This window comes from Gambusia affinis, unplaced genomic scaffold (genome assembly GCF_019740435.1).
Source record: "Gambusia affinis unplaced genomic scaffold, SWU_Gaff_1.0 Scaffold1, whole genome shotgun sequence".
NCBI classification, from domain to species: domain Eukaryota; kingdom Metazoa; phylum Chordata; class Actinopteri; order Cyprinodontiformes; family Poeciliidae; genus Gambusia; species Gambusia affinis.
In genome coordinates this window covers 1-20,000 of record NW_025316831.1, presented here as the reverse complement: position 1 = coordinate 20,000, position 20,000 = coordinate 1, and the positions used below count along the sequence as shown (strand labels likewise).

General features: G+C 41.8%; 1 protein-coding gene across 2 annotated transcripts; it reads left to right on the top strand.

Moving 5' to 3' along the window:
• The first annotated feature begins 3,116 nt into the window (after positions 1 to 3,116).
• LOC122827634 (cilia- and flagella-associated protein 157-like) lies at positions 3,117 to 7,093 on the top strand. 2 transcript variants are annotated; one of them, XM_044110534.1, is made up of 9 exons: positions 3,117 to 3,272; positions 3,700 to 3,971; positions 4,757 to 4,898; positions 4,971 to 5,217; positions 5,660 to 5,760; positions 5,924 to 6,074; positions 6,161 to 6,261; positions 6,363 to 6,509; positions 6,949 to 7,093. In XM_044110534.1, exons 1-9 carry the CDS (start codon positions 3,124 to 3,126, stop codon positions 7,010 to 7,012), a joined length of 1,374 nt encoding a protein of 457 aa, XP_043966469.1. In that variant the 5' UTR covers positions 3,117 to 3,123; the 3' UTR covers positions 7,013 to 7,093. The 2 variants fall into 2 exon arrangements, with proteins under 2 accessions (XP_043966469.1, XP_043966468.1); XM_044110533.1 differs by having other exon boundaries at positions 6,360 to 6,509.
• The last annotated feature ends 12,907 nt before the right edge of the window (positions 7,094 to 20,000 follow it).

The following is a 20,000-nucleotide window of genomic DNA, read 5'->3' as shown; positions in this document are numbered from 1 at the left end:
ATTTTAATATCAGTAAAACCTGACCAGGCTTGTGTTTGCCTCACGCAGTAAATATTTTATTTTGCTGAATATCTGCATCCGTCAGATGTTTCCTGTCTGGTGGAAATCCCAGCTGGTCAACCTGCTGCGTCTCTGACTTCCTGCTGCGTCTCTGACTTCCTGCTGCGTCTCTGACTTCCTGCTGCGTCTCTGACTTCCTGCTGCGTCTCTGACTTCCTGCTGCGTCTCTGACTTCCTGCTGCGTCTCTGACTTCCTGCTGCGTCTCTGACTTCCTGCTGCTGCGTCTCTGACTTGCCTCTCTGACACTTCCAAGTCTTCTGTCCAACATGCAAACAGGGCAGCAAGTTTCTGTTTTTATTGATCTCATTCAGGGATAAAATGTCTCCTGAACTCAAAGGAAAAACTCAGTCATTCACCACAAACTTTGTTTTTTTCCAGCAGATGTTCCCTGAGATGCAGATTCTTCCGACATTTTTAGTAAATTCCCCTAAAATCTTCCAAAACAAAGTTTGACAAACAGAGAATAGGATTTTATCTCCAACAAGCTGATTCCTGAAGAGCTGAGTGGAAGATTTTCATGAGTTTGTTCAGGAAACTTTCAGAACGACTGAAGAACAACGAACAGGAACATTTAAAAAGGAAACATCTGGCTGCTGATTAAAACTGGCAAAACGGCCTAGTCCATACAAACAGCTCTGTTTCTCTGAAACTTGTTTCTTCCTTATTAGGATTTTATGTGACGAATCAATTCAGAATCATGCAGAGTTGATTCATCGTTTCCTCAAAACTTACTAAGTTTTTACGAAGCCCCCTTTACTCTGATGAAGCTAAATAAAATCCAGACTAACCTTCATGCTCAGACCTTGTTAATAATGGAAATGACTGCTGATGCATGATGAGGAAGAAGGAAGTGATTCTGCACTAGTTTATCATAAATAAATCCAGACGGAGCCTTTAGAGCAGGGGTGGGCAATTAATTTCTTCAGGGGGCCGCATGAAAAATCTGAATGACTCAAATTTAATCTTGACTCATTATTCATTTTCTCATACCTCTTGTTGTAATAAAATATTTAAATCATATTCTTTTGTTAAGAAGAATATTCAGTAAATATTAATAAAAATTAATTTGTGGTTTGGCTGAAGTGAGAATTAATACTATCAAATTAATAGTTTAAAAAAATATCACATCTGAATTTATTTTTAACTTTTTAATCTCTCCACAATTGAAATGGTGTGTGTTATATTAATCAACTGATCAACTGCATATATGAGCAATAAATGGTTTTAAGTGTTGGAAAAAGCCTGACGAACCTGCAGTGCTGCAACTTGAAGGACTAACACAAAAGTACCTCCAATCAGATGCAAATGAATGGGAAAACAAGTACCACAAAGTACTTTAAATATAGCAGAAACTTAAAGAGGCACAAAACTAATATCACTTTAGGTAACATTAAAATAACTTATTACAAAATGTAATTACAAAATGAAACTGTAATGACTTGAAAACTTGTAAGAACCAAAACTGAAATACTACAAGGAATAGACAGCTTCAAGTATCTTTGTCCTGGATTCTCTTTAATAAACCAACTTTTTTCTGTGAGATTTGGACACCCATCTGTTGTCACGCCCACCAGTTTGTCCCAGTTCAGACCCAAGCTTTCCAGACACGCATTTACCTCTACTAAGAGCTCACTCCTGTTGTTGTCCCTTTCATTGACCGCATGCCTGCCAGCTCCTCCGTGATGCTAAATTCTGCATTGATCCGCGCGATGAGCAGCTGGGCAGTGTCCCGTATGTCACAGCTCTAATCCAAAGCCAGGGAAAATATAATATACTCCGTCAGAGAAAGGTTTGCTCTTCCTAGCAATCTTGTATGACAAAACTTGCCTTGACTGCAGCTCCTCTAGATGCCAGGCGTTTTGTAAAAGTGTTTGTTGAGCTTGCAACACTTCTGAGTACAGACGACTCAGTGACGTGCTCTTTCTCTGAAAAGTTCTTGTATCTCTTCTGTTTGGTCACATAGTGACGGTGGATATTATATTCCTTTAACACAGCCACCTGTACCAAAACTGAAACGGCCTTGCCTTTGACTTCAATAAAGAAATATTTTGCTGTCCATGCCTTGTTAAAAATGCAGAATTGAATCAACTTTTCTTTTTTACCGTGAGATGACATTTTGTGGGGATCGTGTATTCGGCTGCTAGCATCACCTGTTGCTGTGCGTTAGCATTTACGTCGCAGCATTCATAAATGCGTCGTCAAGCCCTTTCAAAATAAAAGACAGCTGTGTCGCATGCACACGAAAATACGGTGTTTTGTTTTGACTGGGGGGACGCGGGCCGGACAGGCATGCCCAACGGGCCATATCTGGCCCGCGGGCCTTAAAATGCCCAGGTCTGCTTTAGAGTCACAGAACCAGAACAAACGGATCAAATCGCTGCAGCTGCTTCAGTTGGAACTGATTTATTTAAAACCTGGAGACGATTCAACGAGCAATCAGACAAACTTCCAGACGGGTCACTGACAAGCAACAGGGAAAAAACTGAGTGTTGAGTTTTTATTTTCTGGAATCTGATTCTGTCAGTTTTATCAAAGGAAGCCATTTTGTTTCTCATGAACTTCGTTTCCCTCCATGATTTATTTCTGTGTATTTACAGCCTGAAGCTGCAGAAATTCACTTTCTGCACAGAAACTTTTTCTTAGTAGCAGGGAAACAGCGACACCTTCTGTTCGCACTCAAACACACAGGGAAGTTTTATTTTTTAATGCTGTAGCACCACCTGGTGGAACCTTAGAGTTACTACACATCAGCAGACTCCAGCTGATCAACTCTGATCAGTTTCTGAAGTTTATTTTAATCATTTCTGTGAGGAAAATAATCCAGCCCTTAAAGGAGGCAAAAGTTTATTTTAATATTTTTTTTCTTTTTCTACCATAAAATATTTATTCTGTCATTCAAAAGCACAACAATGTTTAGACACACTGAGACATGATGGAAAATAAAGCTTTTGCTCATGTTTCATTGAAATTCCCAGGAGTTTCTGGTTGCCTAGCAACCTCCTGTTCCTAACCCTTGTTGTTTTTCTGTGAATTCCTCTGAAATCAACAGAAAAGAGACAAAAATGCAGGAAAGAGACAGTAAGCTGAGCGGCTCGACTCCGGCCAAAGACAAGGCGAAGTCCTCTGAGGAGCCGCCGGACGGCGAGGATCCGCAGAGAGAGAAGAGTTTGTTTCTGACTCAGATCAGTTTTCTGGACGAACAGCTGGAGAAGTGAGAGGATCACACTGAAGTTCTTTAATAACTCTGAGTTATTCTTTCAGATTCAGTTCAACTGCTGGTAAACTGATTTATCACATTTTGATTTCTACAAAATCACTTTAACACAAAGAAAACTGAGTTTTAATGAACTTCAACCAAACATTCAGATCTGATCAGCTGCTTCAGATTCAAGCTGATCAATATGATCAGTTTAACATGAGAAAAAAATCATTATTTTTAAAGTTTTAGTTTTATTATTCAACACTTCTGTTGTACAACAGAAGTGTTGAATAATAAAACTATTATCTTTACAACAGACGTGTCCAAAGTCAGGTCTTTTTAGTTTTTAGTTGTTTCCATATTAATCAGAGGCTGCAGTCAGAAACTGCTGAATCATCACCTCTGTGACATAAAACAAAGAATTTTGTTTTGTCTGCAGGTTCCAGCTGCAGTGTGATGACCTGAAGGAGCAGAAGAAAGACATCATCCTGAAGTCCGGCGCTCTGCAGAAGGACACCAACGACATCCTGGAGTACCTGCAGCACTACCTGTCTGTGCTGGAGCGGGACGAGGAGGAGCTGAAGGCCAAGGTGGAGAAACAGCTGCAGGGCGACCGGCAGAAAACCGAGTCCTTGGAGCAGCTGCTCAGTACGGAGAGACAGGAGCTGCAGGACAAGTTGGACCAGCTGAGCTCCGACAGAGACAACCAGGGTGAGGCGCCGTCTGGGTCCAGAGGAGCTTTTCCTTCCCAGAGTATTTCAAATGTGTTGAAGCAGTGGAGGGATTTAACATTTACACTGCAGGATTAATTAATTAATCACATTAAAAAACTAAATATTAAAATAAAAAGCAACATTTTTAATTTAAAAACCTTTTCTCCTTCTGAATTACTGTTAAACAGACATTTAAGCTCAAGAACTATTTAAAGTTTCAGTCCGTTGTTCAGATTGGTGAAAAGTGACGATCTGTTCTGCTGAAGTTTCAGGAAGTCCTGATTGTTTTAGAGCCTCTTCAGAAATGAACTGAGGATCATCTGTAAGAAGATTCTCTTAAAACCTGAACACAATTTAAATAAACTTCATAAAACACTGCAAAAACAGAAACATAGGAACAAAACAGAAGTACGGCTCAACACTGTTTTAATCAAACCCATAGGGGGCAGTGTAGTGCAACGTCAAAACCAATGTCAGCCAATCAGACTGACTTCCTGTTAGGACTCAAACATGGCGTCCGGAAGTTCATTTTTAGATTGAAATACTTTTAAATAGCACATTTAAATATAAAATCAATAAAACAGAAGATAATATCGATTGTAAATCAAGTCGGAGGAAATATTTGGACAGATTATCATTTTGTTTGTCGCAGTTAAAATCTCAGTTTCTCCATAAACACAAATATGGAGTTTCTTAATCATGTTTATTGATATTAAACTGATTGTGAGGATGAAAGGCCAAAGAACATAAAAACACATTTCATGTCTTCCTGACTCCCATCAGCTGCCAGGATAGAGGAGCAGCGGCTGCAGCTGGCCGAACAGGAGCGGAAGATCAACATGAAGAAGACTTTGGATAAGGAGCTGATCTTCCTGGAGAGGCACCAGGCCGCCGAGATCAACAAGATGTACATGGAGAAGAGGGAGTGAGTGCGCGGCGGCCTCAGCTGAGCGTTTCCCTCCGGGCCGCCGCAGGTTCTCAGCGTCTCTGTTCTCAGGATCATCGACGAGATGAAGCAGAACGTGATGAACAGCATCAGGCAGCGGGTGAAAGCCATGATCCAGGAGGAGACCGAGGAGCACCAGAAGCTGCGCGCCAACGTGGAGTCTCTGTCGCTGCAGAGTTTGGTGCTGCTGTGGGGGAAAAGGGCGGAGCATAACAGAGTGAAGCGTCTCTGTCGAACATCCATAAAGATCCGAGTCATGATCCACAGGATGACCCTGAAAATCAACATCCTCAGGAAGGTAGGAGGCCGCTGCGCGTGGCTCTCTGGGATTTTAATCTCTTAGATTAATTTCACCATCCGATCGACGAGTTGGACCCTCTGAATCCTATTGGCTCAGTCTGACAGAGCTCTGTCTCTGATTGGCTCATATATGTTAACAAATCTTCATCATTTACACATTCAAAGTTGAGACAGACTCACCGTGTTCACTGCCCCCTGCTGTACTGGAGGAGCATTGACCGGTTCTCCCTGTTAGCAGCTCAACATCAGTGAAGTATAAAAACATTCATTTATGCCAATTTACTGACATTTTTATTGATATATTTTTGAATAATCTGAGCTGGAAACTAAAACAAATATGAAACTTTCTCACAGGAATAAAACAAAGAAAACTTTTTGTTTGCAGCTGTTAGAGTTAAATTTAGTTTAATTTGTTTCATCTTTTCCTGAAACTCCTTCAGGAATCAGTGAAGCTGAGGAGGAGATGCAAACTGCTGACGGGTCACATCAACGAGCTGCAGAACTCCAGGCAGAGTCTGCTGGGCTACCAGGAGGCCTACAGGTCAGAGGTCACGACTCTCTGAGGGGTTTAGTTCAACTTAGAGTCCAATGGACGACTGGACCAGAACCTTTATCATGGAACGACCCGTCTATCTATCCCTCCATCTCTCCATCTCTCCTTCCCTCTCTCTCTCTCTCCATCCCTCCATCCCTCCCTCCTCCAGATCCTGCCTGGCCTCGGGTTTGGAGGAATGCCGTCAGAAAGCGTCGGTCGTTGCGTTGCTGCTGGAGCGGCTGCAGAGGGAGAGAAGCATTCGGAAGAACCTGGAGAGACACCTGAAGAGAGCCGTGTCCGTCCTCACAGCCATCGCCACGGTAACGCAGTCCGATCAGATCAAACGTCAGGATCCGTGATGCGACCTGAACGGCGCTGTGAAGGTTCTGCTCTCGTTCCTCTGCAGGACGCTGGGAAAATCCCCGGATCTCAGCCGAGGCTGCAGAACCTGCTGCAGCTGATGGACAGCAGGGAGCCGCAGGACGCCGGACCGCCGGAACCTGCCAGGTACCTGGACCCGCCCGCAGGGATCAGAACCAGGGGGCATCAGCTGGGCCGTGAAACGGATCAGAACTCAGAATCACGTCATCCTGTCTGTCCCGCAGCAGAGACGAGGAGGAGGAGGAGGACAAGGAGGAGAAGGAGCCGCTCTTCCTCATGGCCAAACTCAGACCAGGTGACCTCTACCTGGTTCCTGGACCAACATGGACGCCCAGAACCGCTCTGGCCCAACGCAACCTGACGCCCAGAAGCAGGTTGCTATGGAGATCCGACTGATTTCATCAGGTTTCCTTCTGGAAACCAAAACTCAGAGTTTTTGTAAAGATTATTTAATTTAAGATGATTGTTGAAAAAATGTTGCAGCATCTGCAGAAACAAACTTTATGGAGTTAAAAAATTAATCCAGTTTCAAACAACTAGTGTTTATCATATAAAATCCCAGAATATTTCTAAACATGGTGTAAATTTGGAAATGAATTTATAATGTTTAGTTTGTTTAATCAGAACAGGTCAGCTGGCTGATCTAAACTTGATCCTGGAATTCATTTTAAATATCCACATTTCCTGGATGTCCTGTAAGTTTCAGTCACAGTGTTTGTTGCATTCAGAGGCTGATGAAAACGTGGTTATTTTCAGCTGTAACAGAGTAAACCTGCAGTCAGGCGGTTCTGATCGGCTTCCTGTCTGTTGCAGAGTGAAGCTTCCTCCCATCCAGAAGAGTCTGTGGCAGACGGCGCTGCATGAATGGATGGGATGATCGGATCACTTCTAATCAAGCTGCTGCTGCTGAACTGGAGCTTTTCTTCTATTAAAGTTTAATAAAATCCAGTAATTTAAAGAGACTGGATGTTCAGGCTCATTTCCGCCAGCAGGGGGAGACACTTCGTTAGAAGCTGCAGGTTCCTGCAAAGTTAAGAGTTTGAATAATGAACTGAACCTGCTGCTTGTTGGATATCTGGAGTTAAACTGGATTGAATGTTGTCTGAATTAAAACATGTTGCTAAAAATAAAAAGGTAACATCCTTACAGATGTTATGTTATATTCATAATGTTAACTTCAAACCATGTGACTAAAACTATTTTCAGAGTTTCAGTGGATAAACCAGAACGGTCCTGGTTCTCAGAGTTTCAGGCTTTTCTCCTGAGTGTAATGACATTTTTACCGCCAGGCTTCCGTAGGATTAATGAGATGGTGAAAAGATGAAATTCATTCATTCATTCAAACATTTCAGAGAAATATCTAAAAATGAAGCTCAGAGTCCTGGAGACTGAAAACCACTGAGGGATAAAAGAACCTGAAAGAGTTTAATAAATGTCTGGATGTGAATTTTAAAAATATTTACATAATTTATCTTCAGTAGAATAAATAAAAAAGCTTCAATGCTGAATCTGTAGACGAACAGAATCCAGGAAGTTCTTTCACTTCAGCTGTTGAACTAAAAGAACAGAGAAACTAAAACTCCTGGACAGATTCAGGAGTTTTACTGACCTCTGCTGGCCCAGAGGTCAGAGGTCAGAGGTCACCAGGCTGACCAGAGGACAGAAAACTCCTCAGGACAATTTAGAGACCAATCCACCAAACCAGTCAGGCTTTGACTAGACCATGCAGCTTTACAGAATAAACTAAAGTATGGGAACTAAATCTGACATTTCAGTCAGGAAAGTTTATAATGTTGAAATACAAAATATGTAGAAACAAAAACCGAAAAAAAATCTGATCCACGATTTAAAAATGTTAAAATGTTTTATATCTACAGAGTTTCATCAAGTCAAAACCAAAAACCTGTTGGATTTATCCAGAACTTTATTTAAATTTAATAAAACAGAGAAACAGAACGAGATCTAAAAGGTTATAAAAATATAAAACATTTATCATTATTATTATTATTATTATTATTCATGGCACAGTGAGACAGGACATAAAACCGGACAGAACCGATCTGGACCGATCACGTTTCAGAACCGTTTCTGATTTCAGCTCAAGTTTCATATTCAAAGCAGTTCGTCTGAAAAGGTTCCGGCTCCGGTTCGGTTGGGTCCATTTAAAGTTCTGATCAAACTGGGTCAGTCAGAAAGACCCAAAGTACCACCAGAGTCCAAACACTGGGTTCATGTAAAGACCCGACCCGTCCAGATAAGAACTTTCCCTCAGAACCAAACCCAGAGAACCGGCCCGTTTCCTCTGCTGAGTATTTATGGAAACTTTCTGTGAAGGGAAGCATTGATGGTTTAACATCCAGGCAAATTTCTGCCGCAGAGAGGAACCCGCCAGAACGGGTCTTACTGGACCGGAACCGGCCGCTGGTTCTGTGTATCCCTCTGTCTGAACGGAGCAGCAGAACCGCCGGAGCCGGATCGTTTGCCTGATTCTGTCAAGATTTGATTAAAGGGAACCTGAGCTGCCAGCAGAGAGAGAGCTGGTTATATTTAGAAACAGAACCGGTGCACGGGACAGAACAGGACCGGGACAGAACCGTACCAGGACAGAACCGTACCAGAACCAGAACCGCACCAGAACCAGAACCACCTGAAGCAGCAGAACAAAGTGAGGTGAAAGTGAAAACGGATCCAAACTGATCTGATCCTGAAGTGAGTTTAAAGTTTGGTACCTCTAGATTCACCTGGAAGGAAACTGGACCGCCTCTGACCCGGTTCTGATCAACAGGATTCTGACCCGGGATCGACCTTTTCCCGTTCCCCGAACCCTTAACATAAAAACAGGAAGTGATGAGATTTACTGCAGCAGCTCTTCCTTTAAAATCCTTCCAGATGTGAACCATCATCATCATCATCATCATCATCATCCTCATCATCATCCTCATCGTTCGTTTTGACCCAGATGAGGAAGATGAAGGTCCGCTGCGTCCCGCTCAGCTCAGACTCCAGGGTTTAAAATAAAATAGAAACATTTCAGTTTTCTTCCTCCCAGCAGACAGGAAGTGATGTCAGGTCAGTTTTGGGCTTGGTGAAGAAGTAGATGATGATTCCGGTGAGGACGACCATCATCATCACCACCAAGGTGAGGAGGAAGGCCCGGCAGACGGGTCGGCCCGTCAGGCGGAACAGGGCGCCCACGCCGCCCGTCGCCTCCCCGCCGTCCCTGGAGGACGTGCTGGGACGCCCCACGTCCAGAGTCCGGTTCACCGACCTGAGAGAGGTCATGGACCGCCGACCCGGCCGACCCGGCCGGCCCGGCCTGTCAGACGACCTGCAGACAGGAAACAGAACCGGATCAGTCAGAACCAAACTGGAGACAAACAGAGCTCCTGACTGGGAGCCGTTTGTCCTCCATTAGCTGATAGACAGCGCTAAGCCCCTCCTCCTGAATCTGATTGGTTGTTTTTGGTTCATTTCTTCAGACCAAAAACATCCAGGCTGGTTCCTAACAGACCAACATGAAGCTTCTGGAGCCACAGAAACCAACCAAATATGGACCAGACCCGGTTTCCTCAGCTCTGGAGTTAAAGACTTGGACTAGGCCAGGGGCAGTCCTGGTTCTGGAGGTCCGGTGTCCTGCAGCTCTTGGAGTCTCTCTGGTCCAACAACCTGAATCCAACAGCTGAACCTCCAGTCGGGTTCTCCAGAGTCCTGGTAACGACCTCATGATTGGACTCAGGTGTGTTGAAGTGGAGACACAGCTAAAGGTTCCAGGCCCTCCGGCCTTGGACTAGGCCATGAACCTGGTCTGTGAGGGAAACTCTCAGCCAAACAGCTTAAGACATATTTAATCAAATCCTCTGGGTTTTTCTGATCAAGTAAAATAAACCTGAAAATGTAAATATGCAGAATATTTAATCTGTATTGTGCTTTAATAAAGTTATTTTTACCTGGTGAGTTTTAAAGCCTCCAGGTTTTGATGTTCATCTTTTATATTAATGATTAAATGGTGATTAACTGCACATGTTTATTTATGGCTGTTTTCAGACTCATTACTCCGTCCAGATCTCAGACTCATTGGTCACAGTTTGTCATTGACCTTAAAATGACCTTGGTCATGGTGGATAAATCCTGCACTTTGCTTTTCCTCCCATTATTTTCAGTTTACGGCGTTTAGCCGCATGCTAAGCTGCTGTATCTGGGCCAGGTTTTAATAACTAACCAGCTGCAATAAAATGATTCAGCAACACAGAAACATTCCAACAAAGCTGACCTTTGACCTGCTGCAGTCCTCATTGATAAACAGATCAGTGAGTTTGCAGCTCAGTTCGGTGTTTCTGGTTCAGTTGGAGTCCGAGCCAAAAACAGGAGCGTTTGTTCAAATGACGTCAGACTTTATCTGAGATAAATGATCCATATTTATCTCAGAACTCTGTTAACCAGCCGGTCAAACCTCTTCAGGACAAGTTAAACGTCTGATCGACAGGTCAAAGGTCGACAGGTCAAAGGTCAGTCTCATTCAGCAGGTTAAAGTTCTGCAGGATTTTCTGCAGCTCAACTTCAGATTGACTTTGGCTGCTTTCACTCAGCAGATTGAACGAAGTAATTCTGACCTTTAACCCCTGAAACATCTGATGTTTGATGTTTTCCGGACCGTCTGAACGGCCATGTTGGATTTTACAGCAAAAACATAAAAGTGACCTGAGTGACGTTTCCTCACCACCACCGTCAAACTAAACTAAATTCATCTCGATGTTTTGTTTGTGCTGCTGTCATTTTAAAGATATTAAGTTTCCAGAGGTCAAAGGTCAGCCAAGACCCGTATTAAGATCTAATTAAATATGGTTTGTTAAAAATTGTTTGTTATAATTTTTATGATAAAAATTGTTTCCGGAGACGACCAGCTGCTCACACAGTTTATAGAAATGAATCGTTTGTGCTGCTATTGGCGCCGCAGGACGATGGTGTAAATGCAGTTTGGCTGGTTGACCTTCGACGACCTTTGGAAACATTTATCTATAAAGTGAGAGCGCCACAAAGGAACATTTTGCTGCACAAACATTTAACACCAGTTTTAATTTGAAAACCTGCTGAGTGATCGTTGCCACAGTAACACATTGACCCCTGACCTTTTAGTTTTAAAGGAAGTCGAATCTGTTCCGTTTCAGACAGAAAAGCCTAAAACCGTGCGACTCCAGGCGAGGCTGACCTTTTGACCTGCAGCTTCCCCTTGTTGCGGATGAAGCGGATGCTGTAGACCCTCTGCATGGCGGCCGGCAGGTAGGGACAGGACGTCCGAGTCGGTGGCCAGCTTGGGCAGGCCGAGGGGGGGCAGCGGGGTCAGGCCGCGGCACAGCGGGCACTGGATGGCGCTGGGCTCCACAGACTTGATGTTCATACGCGCCAGGCACTCCAGGCAGAAGGTGTGCTTACAGTTCAGCATCTTGGGGCAGCGGAAGACGTTGTTGAACTCGCTGAAGCAGATGGCGCACTCAAGTCCGGACCCGACCTGCCTGGGGCGGCTGGAGGTCCGGGACGGAGAGCTGGGGCGGCTGGAGGTCGGCGGGGCGAGGGGTTACTGGTGGGGCTGAAGGCCGGCAGCGGCAGCATCGGGGCCAGTGAGGGCGGGGCCATGAAGGGCGGGGCCAGGGAGGGCGGGGGTGGAATGAGCAACTGGGGGGGGCAGAGTGCTGTGACCCGTCTGGATGAACGGAGGAACATACGGATCCATGGAGTAACTGGGGTTAGAGGCCGAGTACGGAACCGGACCGCCACAAAACCCAGACACATCGTCTCCGTACGGATTCATGACCGAGCCGAGAGGAAGCCGAACCGCTGGATGGAGGCGGAGCTTCAGTCTTCACTCCATCATGACTTCCTCACAGCTGGGAGGGAGAAAAACACAGACACACCAAATATTTCTCAGTGTAATCACTAAAACATGAGAAGGTTCCCAAACTGACGGTTCTGATCCGATAACGACACACAGTGATCACGTGTTCAGAGAGAAAGTCTCAGGTTTTCCTCCAGTTTGAGCTGCTGAACTGTAAACTGTCCTGGTTCATTTCTTCTTCTGCTCTTTTTATCTTCCACCTTCAGGATAAAATCTGAGCCGTTCTGAATGATTTCAGAAGCAACATAACAGTTGATGTTTGAGAGCAGCAGCTCATTTCCTACATTTTACTCCAAACCAAAGCTGCTGCTGGTTCCAGTGGTCAGATAAACTCTCCCAGCTCGGAATCCTGAACTCACCGTCACTTTTATTATAACGTCTCCAGGTTTGTCGTCTTACATCACCATGACAACAGAAACAACCCAGAACAAGCTGAAACATTTGGGTTTAATCAGCTGCTGCAGGTTCCTCGGCAGAGCTGAAGCCCTGCAGCAAGAAGGTTGTGGGTTTGAATCCCAGTCTGGGGTTTTTCTGCATCTTCTTTCTATGGAGCAACAAAACTGACAGAAAACTTTATGAACCCGGAGTTTCACCATCGGGTCACTAGCAGCAATAAAACCACCTGAACCCAAACAGTCTGGTTCTGGTTCCGGCCGTCAGATGATCCAGTAACTGCCTGATTACACAGAGATTCCTCTAGAAACGATCAGCTTTCTGCATTAGCAACAGCCAAATATTTTTCATCTCTGAATACGAAGCAATAACTTTACTGATACAATCTGTAACTATGAGACGGATCCGAAACACGACCCAGAACCCGGAACCCGGAACCCAGATCCCGGATCCCTCCTCCATGTTTACATCATTTAATAAACGAGATGAAAACATAAAAGGTCAAATTCATTTTCACCATGACCAATATTTCTGCTTCGTGTTTCACAGATGAAGCTGTTCAGAGTTCAGTCTGGTTCTGTTGGAACCGTCACTGGATGCGGTTCCATCAGAACCCAAAACCCAGAACTCAGAACCCAAACTAGCCCTTCGTGCTGGTCGTCATGGAAACGGGCCAGTTTCCTCAGCCTACAACCAATAAGCACCAAACAGATTTCATCCTGAACGTCTATAAATTGTTTAAAACTATGAAAAGATCAGCTGATGAACCGAGAAAACAAACTAAATATTTTAATCTGGTCAGAGAATCAGATCGGAAAAATAAAATCAAACAGTTTACCTGAACCTGATCCTGCAGGAAGATTCCTTTAGAAGCAAAACATTTTGAAAAATGCTAAAACTCTTCCAGTTGGATAAAACACCTTTGACTCAAAACGTCCTTTAACTCCCAGGAACCCGTCGGCTCCAATCGACTGGAGAACAGGAACGTCGATCACTCAACTCCTCAGAACATCGACTGGAGAAAAACTCTGAAACAAATTCAACCCTCTCATCAATAGTTTCTTTAAAATCAAGATAAAAGTCTGATCTTAGATTGACTGCCATGAACCTCCTGTGCAGTCAGCGTTCCTACCTGCAGCCTGACGCTCCTCTCTGACACAGCGGCTCTCTGTAGACCTGCTCAACGCTTTCCATGGATTTGCATACGCTTCCCTAAAACTGGATTCTGATCCGAGACCCACAGAACCAACTGAACGTGTCCTGATGTAGCGGGAGCTGAAATTTGCATCGTTCATATTATTTACAAAGGAAATAAGATGCAAAAGACTGAAGGCTGCTGTGTGGAAACTGAGCAGAATTCACCTGAACGGATCCAGAAAACAACCAGCAGCTGCTGGAGAGATTCATCACAGCTCAGATACAAACCTGGACACGGATCTGACGTCAGACAGCAAACTGAAAGGAAAATAAAGGATTTATTTCAAGTTTATTAAACTGAAAATGATTCTTGATTTACAGGTTTTAAGCCTCCTGGCTGTTTCCTCTAAAAGCTTCTGAACAGAACTTTAATGATCAACTCAATCTACAACAATATGAAATTATTTTACTGGTTTTAAAATGTCCATCTTCATGCTTTTTTGTATTTGTCATTTCTCAGAAGTTTAACATCAAAACTAACAAAATACAGAAATAAAATCCTAACAGTTGAGGCAGGTGAAAACTTTAGAGATTATTTAAACAGGTGAAGAAAAACTTGTTTAAATATGTGAACTGGCCTCGTGCTGCTCTGACAGCAGATCAATAAAGACTTTTAAATTTCTGTTCATTGATTCATCAGAAGCTCCAGATTCTCTTCGTTGTTCTGAAGTTTTGACTTTCAAACCTGATTTCTTCAAAGCAGCAACACCTGAATGTCCAGGTGAATCTAATCTGGTTTAATCTCTGGAATATCACACTGGGTTATAATTACTGGTGCGCTTCACACTTCTGACTGGTTTAGAGGAGAAAACTGGATGTTAGTTTGACAGTCCCCCTTATTTTCAGTTTCAACACAAACAGCTTGTTATTTTGAATAAACAGAAGAATGAAGCTGCATTTCTTCCTATTTTGGGGAGATTTTTATGTAAATCAGTCCGTGGCTCCACGAGCTCGCCGCTGTTTTAACTTGATAATATCTATCAGGTATTTTTGCTCATGCTAACAATGAGCGGTGACTCTGCGCAGCTTCGGTTCTGCTTCTGTTTTTACCTTTAACGCGTCCCAACCTGCAGGTTCCGTAGATCCAGTCCAGAACTCAGATTCTGTTTCCTGTCAGTGAAACTCTGCAGGTTTACAGATCAACGATCTGGAAAGTTTCCCAGCAGTTTGAAGACTGGCGCAGCTGCGCAGAGTGATGCTGATTGTTGCTCAGGCTGCGCAATTAACGCAAACTTCTGTAAAACCCTTTGGCCCACTGGACCTGGAGGGTTTAATGATGCTGCCTGTCTGCGGGGTAACAGTTGATCAAACAAATGGATCTTCAGGACCAGGAAGGAATCAATGCAACACGGACAGAGACGGACAAAAGGTTTCTGGGGCCCTGGGCAGAAAATGGTTCCAGTTCCACTAATTTATGACAATCCAGGCAGAATAGCTCCACAATGCAAGAAATATTTTAAATGATAATTTAATTTAACAATTAGCTGAACCAATAAAATTATTTGTTAATCACATGATTTTCTTTAAATATAAAATATATATATTTAATTTATTTTTCAGTATTTTACACTACATTTTTGTGCTCAAAACCAAAATTGCTGAACATGCCAAGTATGAACTTAATCAAAACTATTTTCCTTATCTGTCAATAAAAAAAAACATTTTTATTTCCTGCTGTGTTTTTACTGCTGCTGCTGGGTCAGGGGTCAGGGGTCAGGGGTCAGGGGTTAGGGGTTAGAGGTTAGGGTTTGACGTCCTCATGTGTCAGTAAACAGGAGGTTTTACATTATATTTTTATATGATATTTTGTATGAAGTCCTGTGTTGAGGCTGCAGCCGGTACCAGGTGACGGATTCAGGAAAAGGTTCAGCTGTTCCTGGATCTGTAGCAGAACTTAACAGAACTGTTAAACTAGAACCAGGTACAGCTTCCTGTTCCTCTTCTCCAGCAGTTTATGAATACATCTGAAAGAATCAGTATGAAATCTATTACAACATGTTTTAATTATAAATACAAAATATTGAAAATATAGGAATGCTCACATATTAGTACATTTCTCTGACAGTGGAATGTTTTCAGTGTGTTTGATCCTGAGAATCTCTGTTTCTAATCCAAACGCTGGGAACAGAAAACGATTTTCTTCTGACAGACAAATCAGTAAACCTGCAGTAAAGGGACATAAACTGGAGATGAACTGGAGATGAACTGGAGATGAACTGGAGTTGAACTGGAGTTGAACTGGAGTTGAACTGGAGTTGAACTGGACATGAACTGGACATGAACTGGACATGAACTGGACATGAAGTGGAGATGAACTGGAGTTGAACTGGAGATGAACTGGACATGAACTGGACATGAAGTGGAGATGAACTGGAGTTGAACTGGAGATGAACTGGACGTGAACTGGATCCTGTCCAGGTAGAACATGTTACACCTTGAGGCTGAACCCTGGATGTTAAACATTAACTCGTCTTTTCCTCGTCGTTCCGTCAGCTCACTGCTGGAAACGAGTCGTGATTTTATTCCAGAGTGAAAACGTTTGTTCAGCAGCGTGAAGAAGAAACGATAATCTGACATCAGAGGTTGGTGAAACTGATCTCAATCTTTTAAGATTTAAACATAAACTCCTTTGTTTTTTGTTTTTACCATCATGGCTGGTTTCACCCTGCTGTCTGTCTGGACGCCATCTGGGCCAGAAACTTTGGACTTTCCTGTGTTTTTGTTCTCAGTGATGATTCTTAACTTGAGTTCTGAACTGTTTTGTTCATTTGTGCTCCCAAAAAATAAATGAAATTCAGTCAATCAATTATTCATTATTCACATTATTCATAATGTTTTGGGATGTTCACAATAATTGAACATCCCAAAACATTTGGACTTTTTTTCTGTTTTCACTTTTTCTTATGTAAGCATGAAATCTACCTCAGTATTTTATTTGATAGATTATAACCTGAGAAGATTTGAACAGCAGTTATAACAATAAAATGATAGCAAACTTCATGAAGAGATAATCATTAACAAAGATGGTTGACAGTGGATCCTTCATCAGAAGGTCTGATTGGTTTGATCCAACAGGAATATCAACAGTTTTAACTTCCTCAGATTAACAATCTTTGATTTCAAACTAAATATGCATAAAATACTTTCTGTCTATTAAACAAATGTTTTGCTCAAAACAAATCAAATGGAGCAAAAAATAATAGTTAACTTTGTCCTGTAGTTGGACCTCTTTTATTTTTACCAAGTAAATAAAACTTTATTCAGAAACTAAAATGTTCTGTTTGGAAACAGTCGTGGGAATAAAATCTGTTCTCTTTCAGTTCTTTTGGATCAGAACATATTAAACATGTTTATGGTTATGCAGCAGTTTCTACAGTCACTTAAATATAGAATATATTGTCTCATTATTTAGTAAATAAAGGAAACAGTTAGAGAGACAAACTGAGTTCACCTCATGAGCTGCAGCTTCCTGACTTTTCTCACATCGTTCATCATCTTCATCTTCTGTTCGTTGAGATTTGAAGATATTTGTTTTGTTCAGCTCTCAGCGAGTTTCACCAAAACATCCAATCAGGCTGAGCTCCAGACTTTGACTAGGCTGTTCAACACCTTTATTCTTTTATGCTCCATCCTTCAGTAGGTCTGCTGCTGTGTTTGATCCAGTTGATGAGTCTGAGCTTCATCACTCAGAGGGATTCAACCCTAGAAAACTCTTTCCAGATGAGTTCATGTTTCACTGAGACTGAAAGGTGCTGCAGTCCTGTGGATGCAAACCAGGCCCACAGTACCATCTGCCCACCTCTGTGCCTCACAGTTCTACACACTGTTCCAAATTATTATGCAAATTGGATTAAAGTGTCATAAAGATTAATTTTTTGTTGTGTTATTAAATGTATAGATGGTATTTTGTGTCTTTGAATCGCTGTCATTAATTTCAGAGAGCTGGTCTTTGTTCAGTAAAATCTGATTTATACTGTAAAAGTTCATGACTTGATAATTATACTGACCATCATTTGCTTTGAACATTTAATAAAATCTGAGATAATAATTTGGAACATGGTGCAGTGATTTGTTTGTGCTGAAATGGTTTGTCTGGTGTTCTCTAAACACTGCTGCATTATGGGTAAACAGACAACTTTGGCCTCATCTGACCACAGAACATTGTTTCAAAAGCCTTCTGCTTCATTCAGACAAACCTTTGTAAACATGCTGCTAACTGCTAACTGCTAACTGCTAACTGCTAACTGCTAACTGCTAACTGCTAACTGCTAACTGAGCCCTGGGCTGAATCTGCCATCTGTTCTTTAACATGTTTATTCTTGCAGGGTCACCAGCAGATGTGGTCAGCGTCTCCATCTGCCTTCAGGCGAGAGGCAGGTGACACCTTGAACAGGTTCATCACAGCACCAGGTGAAACCGACGTGTTTTTATCACGTTCATAATAAAACAATAGAATTATAAAGGTTTTAATGTGATATCACAAGAATTATCATGATCTGTTCTGAACGATTCTAACATTTCATCTGTTTTTCATCATTAAATCGTTTGCATTTTGAGTAGAGCCCTGAATTAATGACAAGATGGCAGCAGGAGCAACTGGTGAGACCACAGGATCGATCAATAAATCAATCAATCAACCAACCAACCAACCAACCAACCAACCAACCAACCAACCAACCAATCAACCAATCAACCAACCAATCAACCAATCAACCAACCAATCAATCAATCAACCAACCAATCAATCAATCAATCAATCAATCAATCAATCAATCAATCAATCAATCAATCAATCAATCAATCAATCAATCAATCAATCAATCAATCAATCAATCAATCAATCAATCAATCAATCAATCTTCCTTTACATGGACTAGACCAGGGGGTCCAAAGTGGGTTCTGGAGGTCCGGCTGGTTTAACTCACCTGGATCCAATTAGAGTTCTAAGAAGAACATTGACCAGCTGAAAGGTTGTTGGTACCAGAGAGACGATAAAACATGTTGTTGGTACCAATAAAACATGTTGGTACCAATAAAACATGTCGGGTCAAAGGACCCGGTTTGGGCTCCTCTGGTTCTGACCCTTCATGCTGAATCAGGTTTCAGTTAAAGACAAACAGCCAGAATTATCCAGGATGAATTCTTTTATTGGAAAATATTCCGTTCAAATGCGGGTCCATCAGAACCATTATTTAAGACTTCTGATGGTTTTGACTAATAGATGTTTTAATATTGTTTTATTCAGTCAGTGAAAGTCTTTAAGACGTTTGAGAATCTCTGTTATATTGCAAGAAGCTGTAAATACCTTGGAAACGTGAACCTTTACAGTTCAGATCAACTCTGGTTGTTGTTCTGATCAGATGCTGCAAAGTTATGAATAAAAGAATAAAAGATCTGAGAAGGTCAGAGTTTAATTCATCAGTGATGGTTATTAGAATAAATTAAATTTCCAGATTTTTATTTGTTGTATGATGGGAAAAAAAGTATGAAATTAAATAAAACTAGCACATTAAAACATGTTGAACTCTTCTTGGTTTTGAGTTCAAAGTTTGTTGATGGATCTGAAAAGCGAGAACAGAACTCTGTTCTGAGCAGAGAGAACCGCAGTGAGGGTCCGTCTCAACAGAACATCTTTAAAACATATTAAAATTAATTGGGAATATCTGACTGGCCAGCAGATTTATGGAAAACTGCAATCAAATTCAGGTTATTATGTCAACTAGTAAAAACATCTAGTGACTCTGAGGGAGGATGAGAACAAAAGATCCTGGGAGGTTTTGATTATTTGACTCTAGTTTCATTTTTGTTCTGGGCTCATTAGTTTTGATAAATTGTCTTCTGATTTATCTTCCAACCAGAGGAACGTCTAACTGTTAGTTCATGATCTTAAGATGAGCCGACATCTCTTTAAAGATACATGAAGGTTTTACAGTGGCCTAGTCAAAGTCCATGTTTAAATACTATCAGTATATTGTGAAATGTCCTTAACAGGAAGTTCTGTTTAAACATAATCCTGCATTTTTCATTAAATGGATCAATTCTTCCAAAGATGAGCTGATCAACCTGGAGGAAATAAAAGTTATAATAAATATTTAACTGCTCAATCAGCTGATCTGTTTAGGTTCTTTTCTCAGAATGAATCAGGTTCTTTTAAGTGCTTCATATAAATTAATTATTGAAAAATGATTTTTTGCTCAGGCTGATATTATATCAACATATTATAAAATGTTCAATAAACAAACCAGAGAATAATTAATCTGTCTGCATCATTCTATGTTTATGAATAAAATGTGACGTGAAATTTATCAGTAAAAAATAACAAAATAAAAAGGTTCTTCTTTTCTATGTTAATGTATGTAAGATCTCTAAATAAATAAAATATTGA

Bases quoted from the DNA above. Each gene is read 5' to 3' on its own strand.
- LOC122827634 (XM_044110533.1), top strand. From the start codon at position 3,124: ATGCAGGAAAGAGACAGTAAGCTGAGCGGCTCGACTCCGGCCAAAGAC. The intron at 3,972-4,756 runs GTGAGGCGCCGT...GACTCCCATCAG, and splicing joins CTCCGACAGAGACAACCAGG to CTGCCAGGATAGAGGAGCAG. The intron at 4,899-4,970 runs GTGAGTGCGCGG...CTCTGTTCTCAG, and splicing joins ATGTACATGGAGAAGAGGGA to GATCATCGACGAGATGAAGC.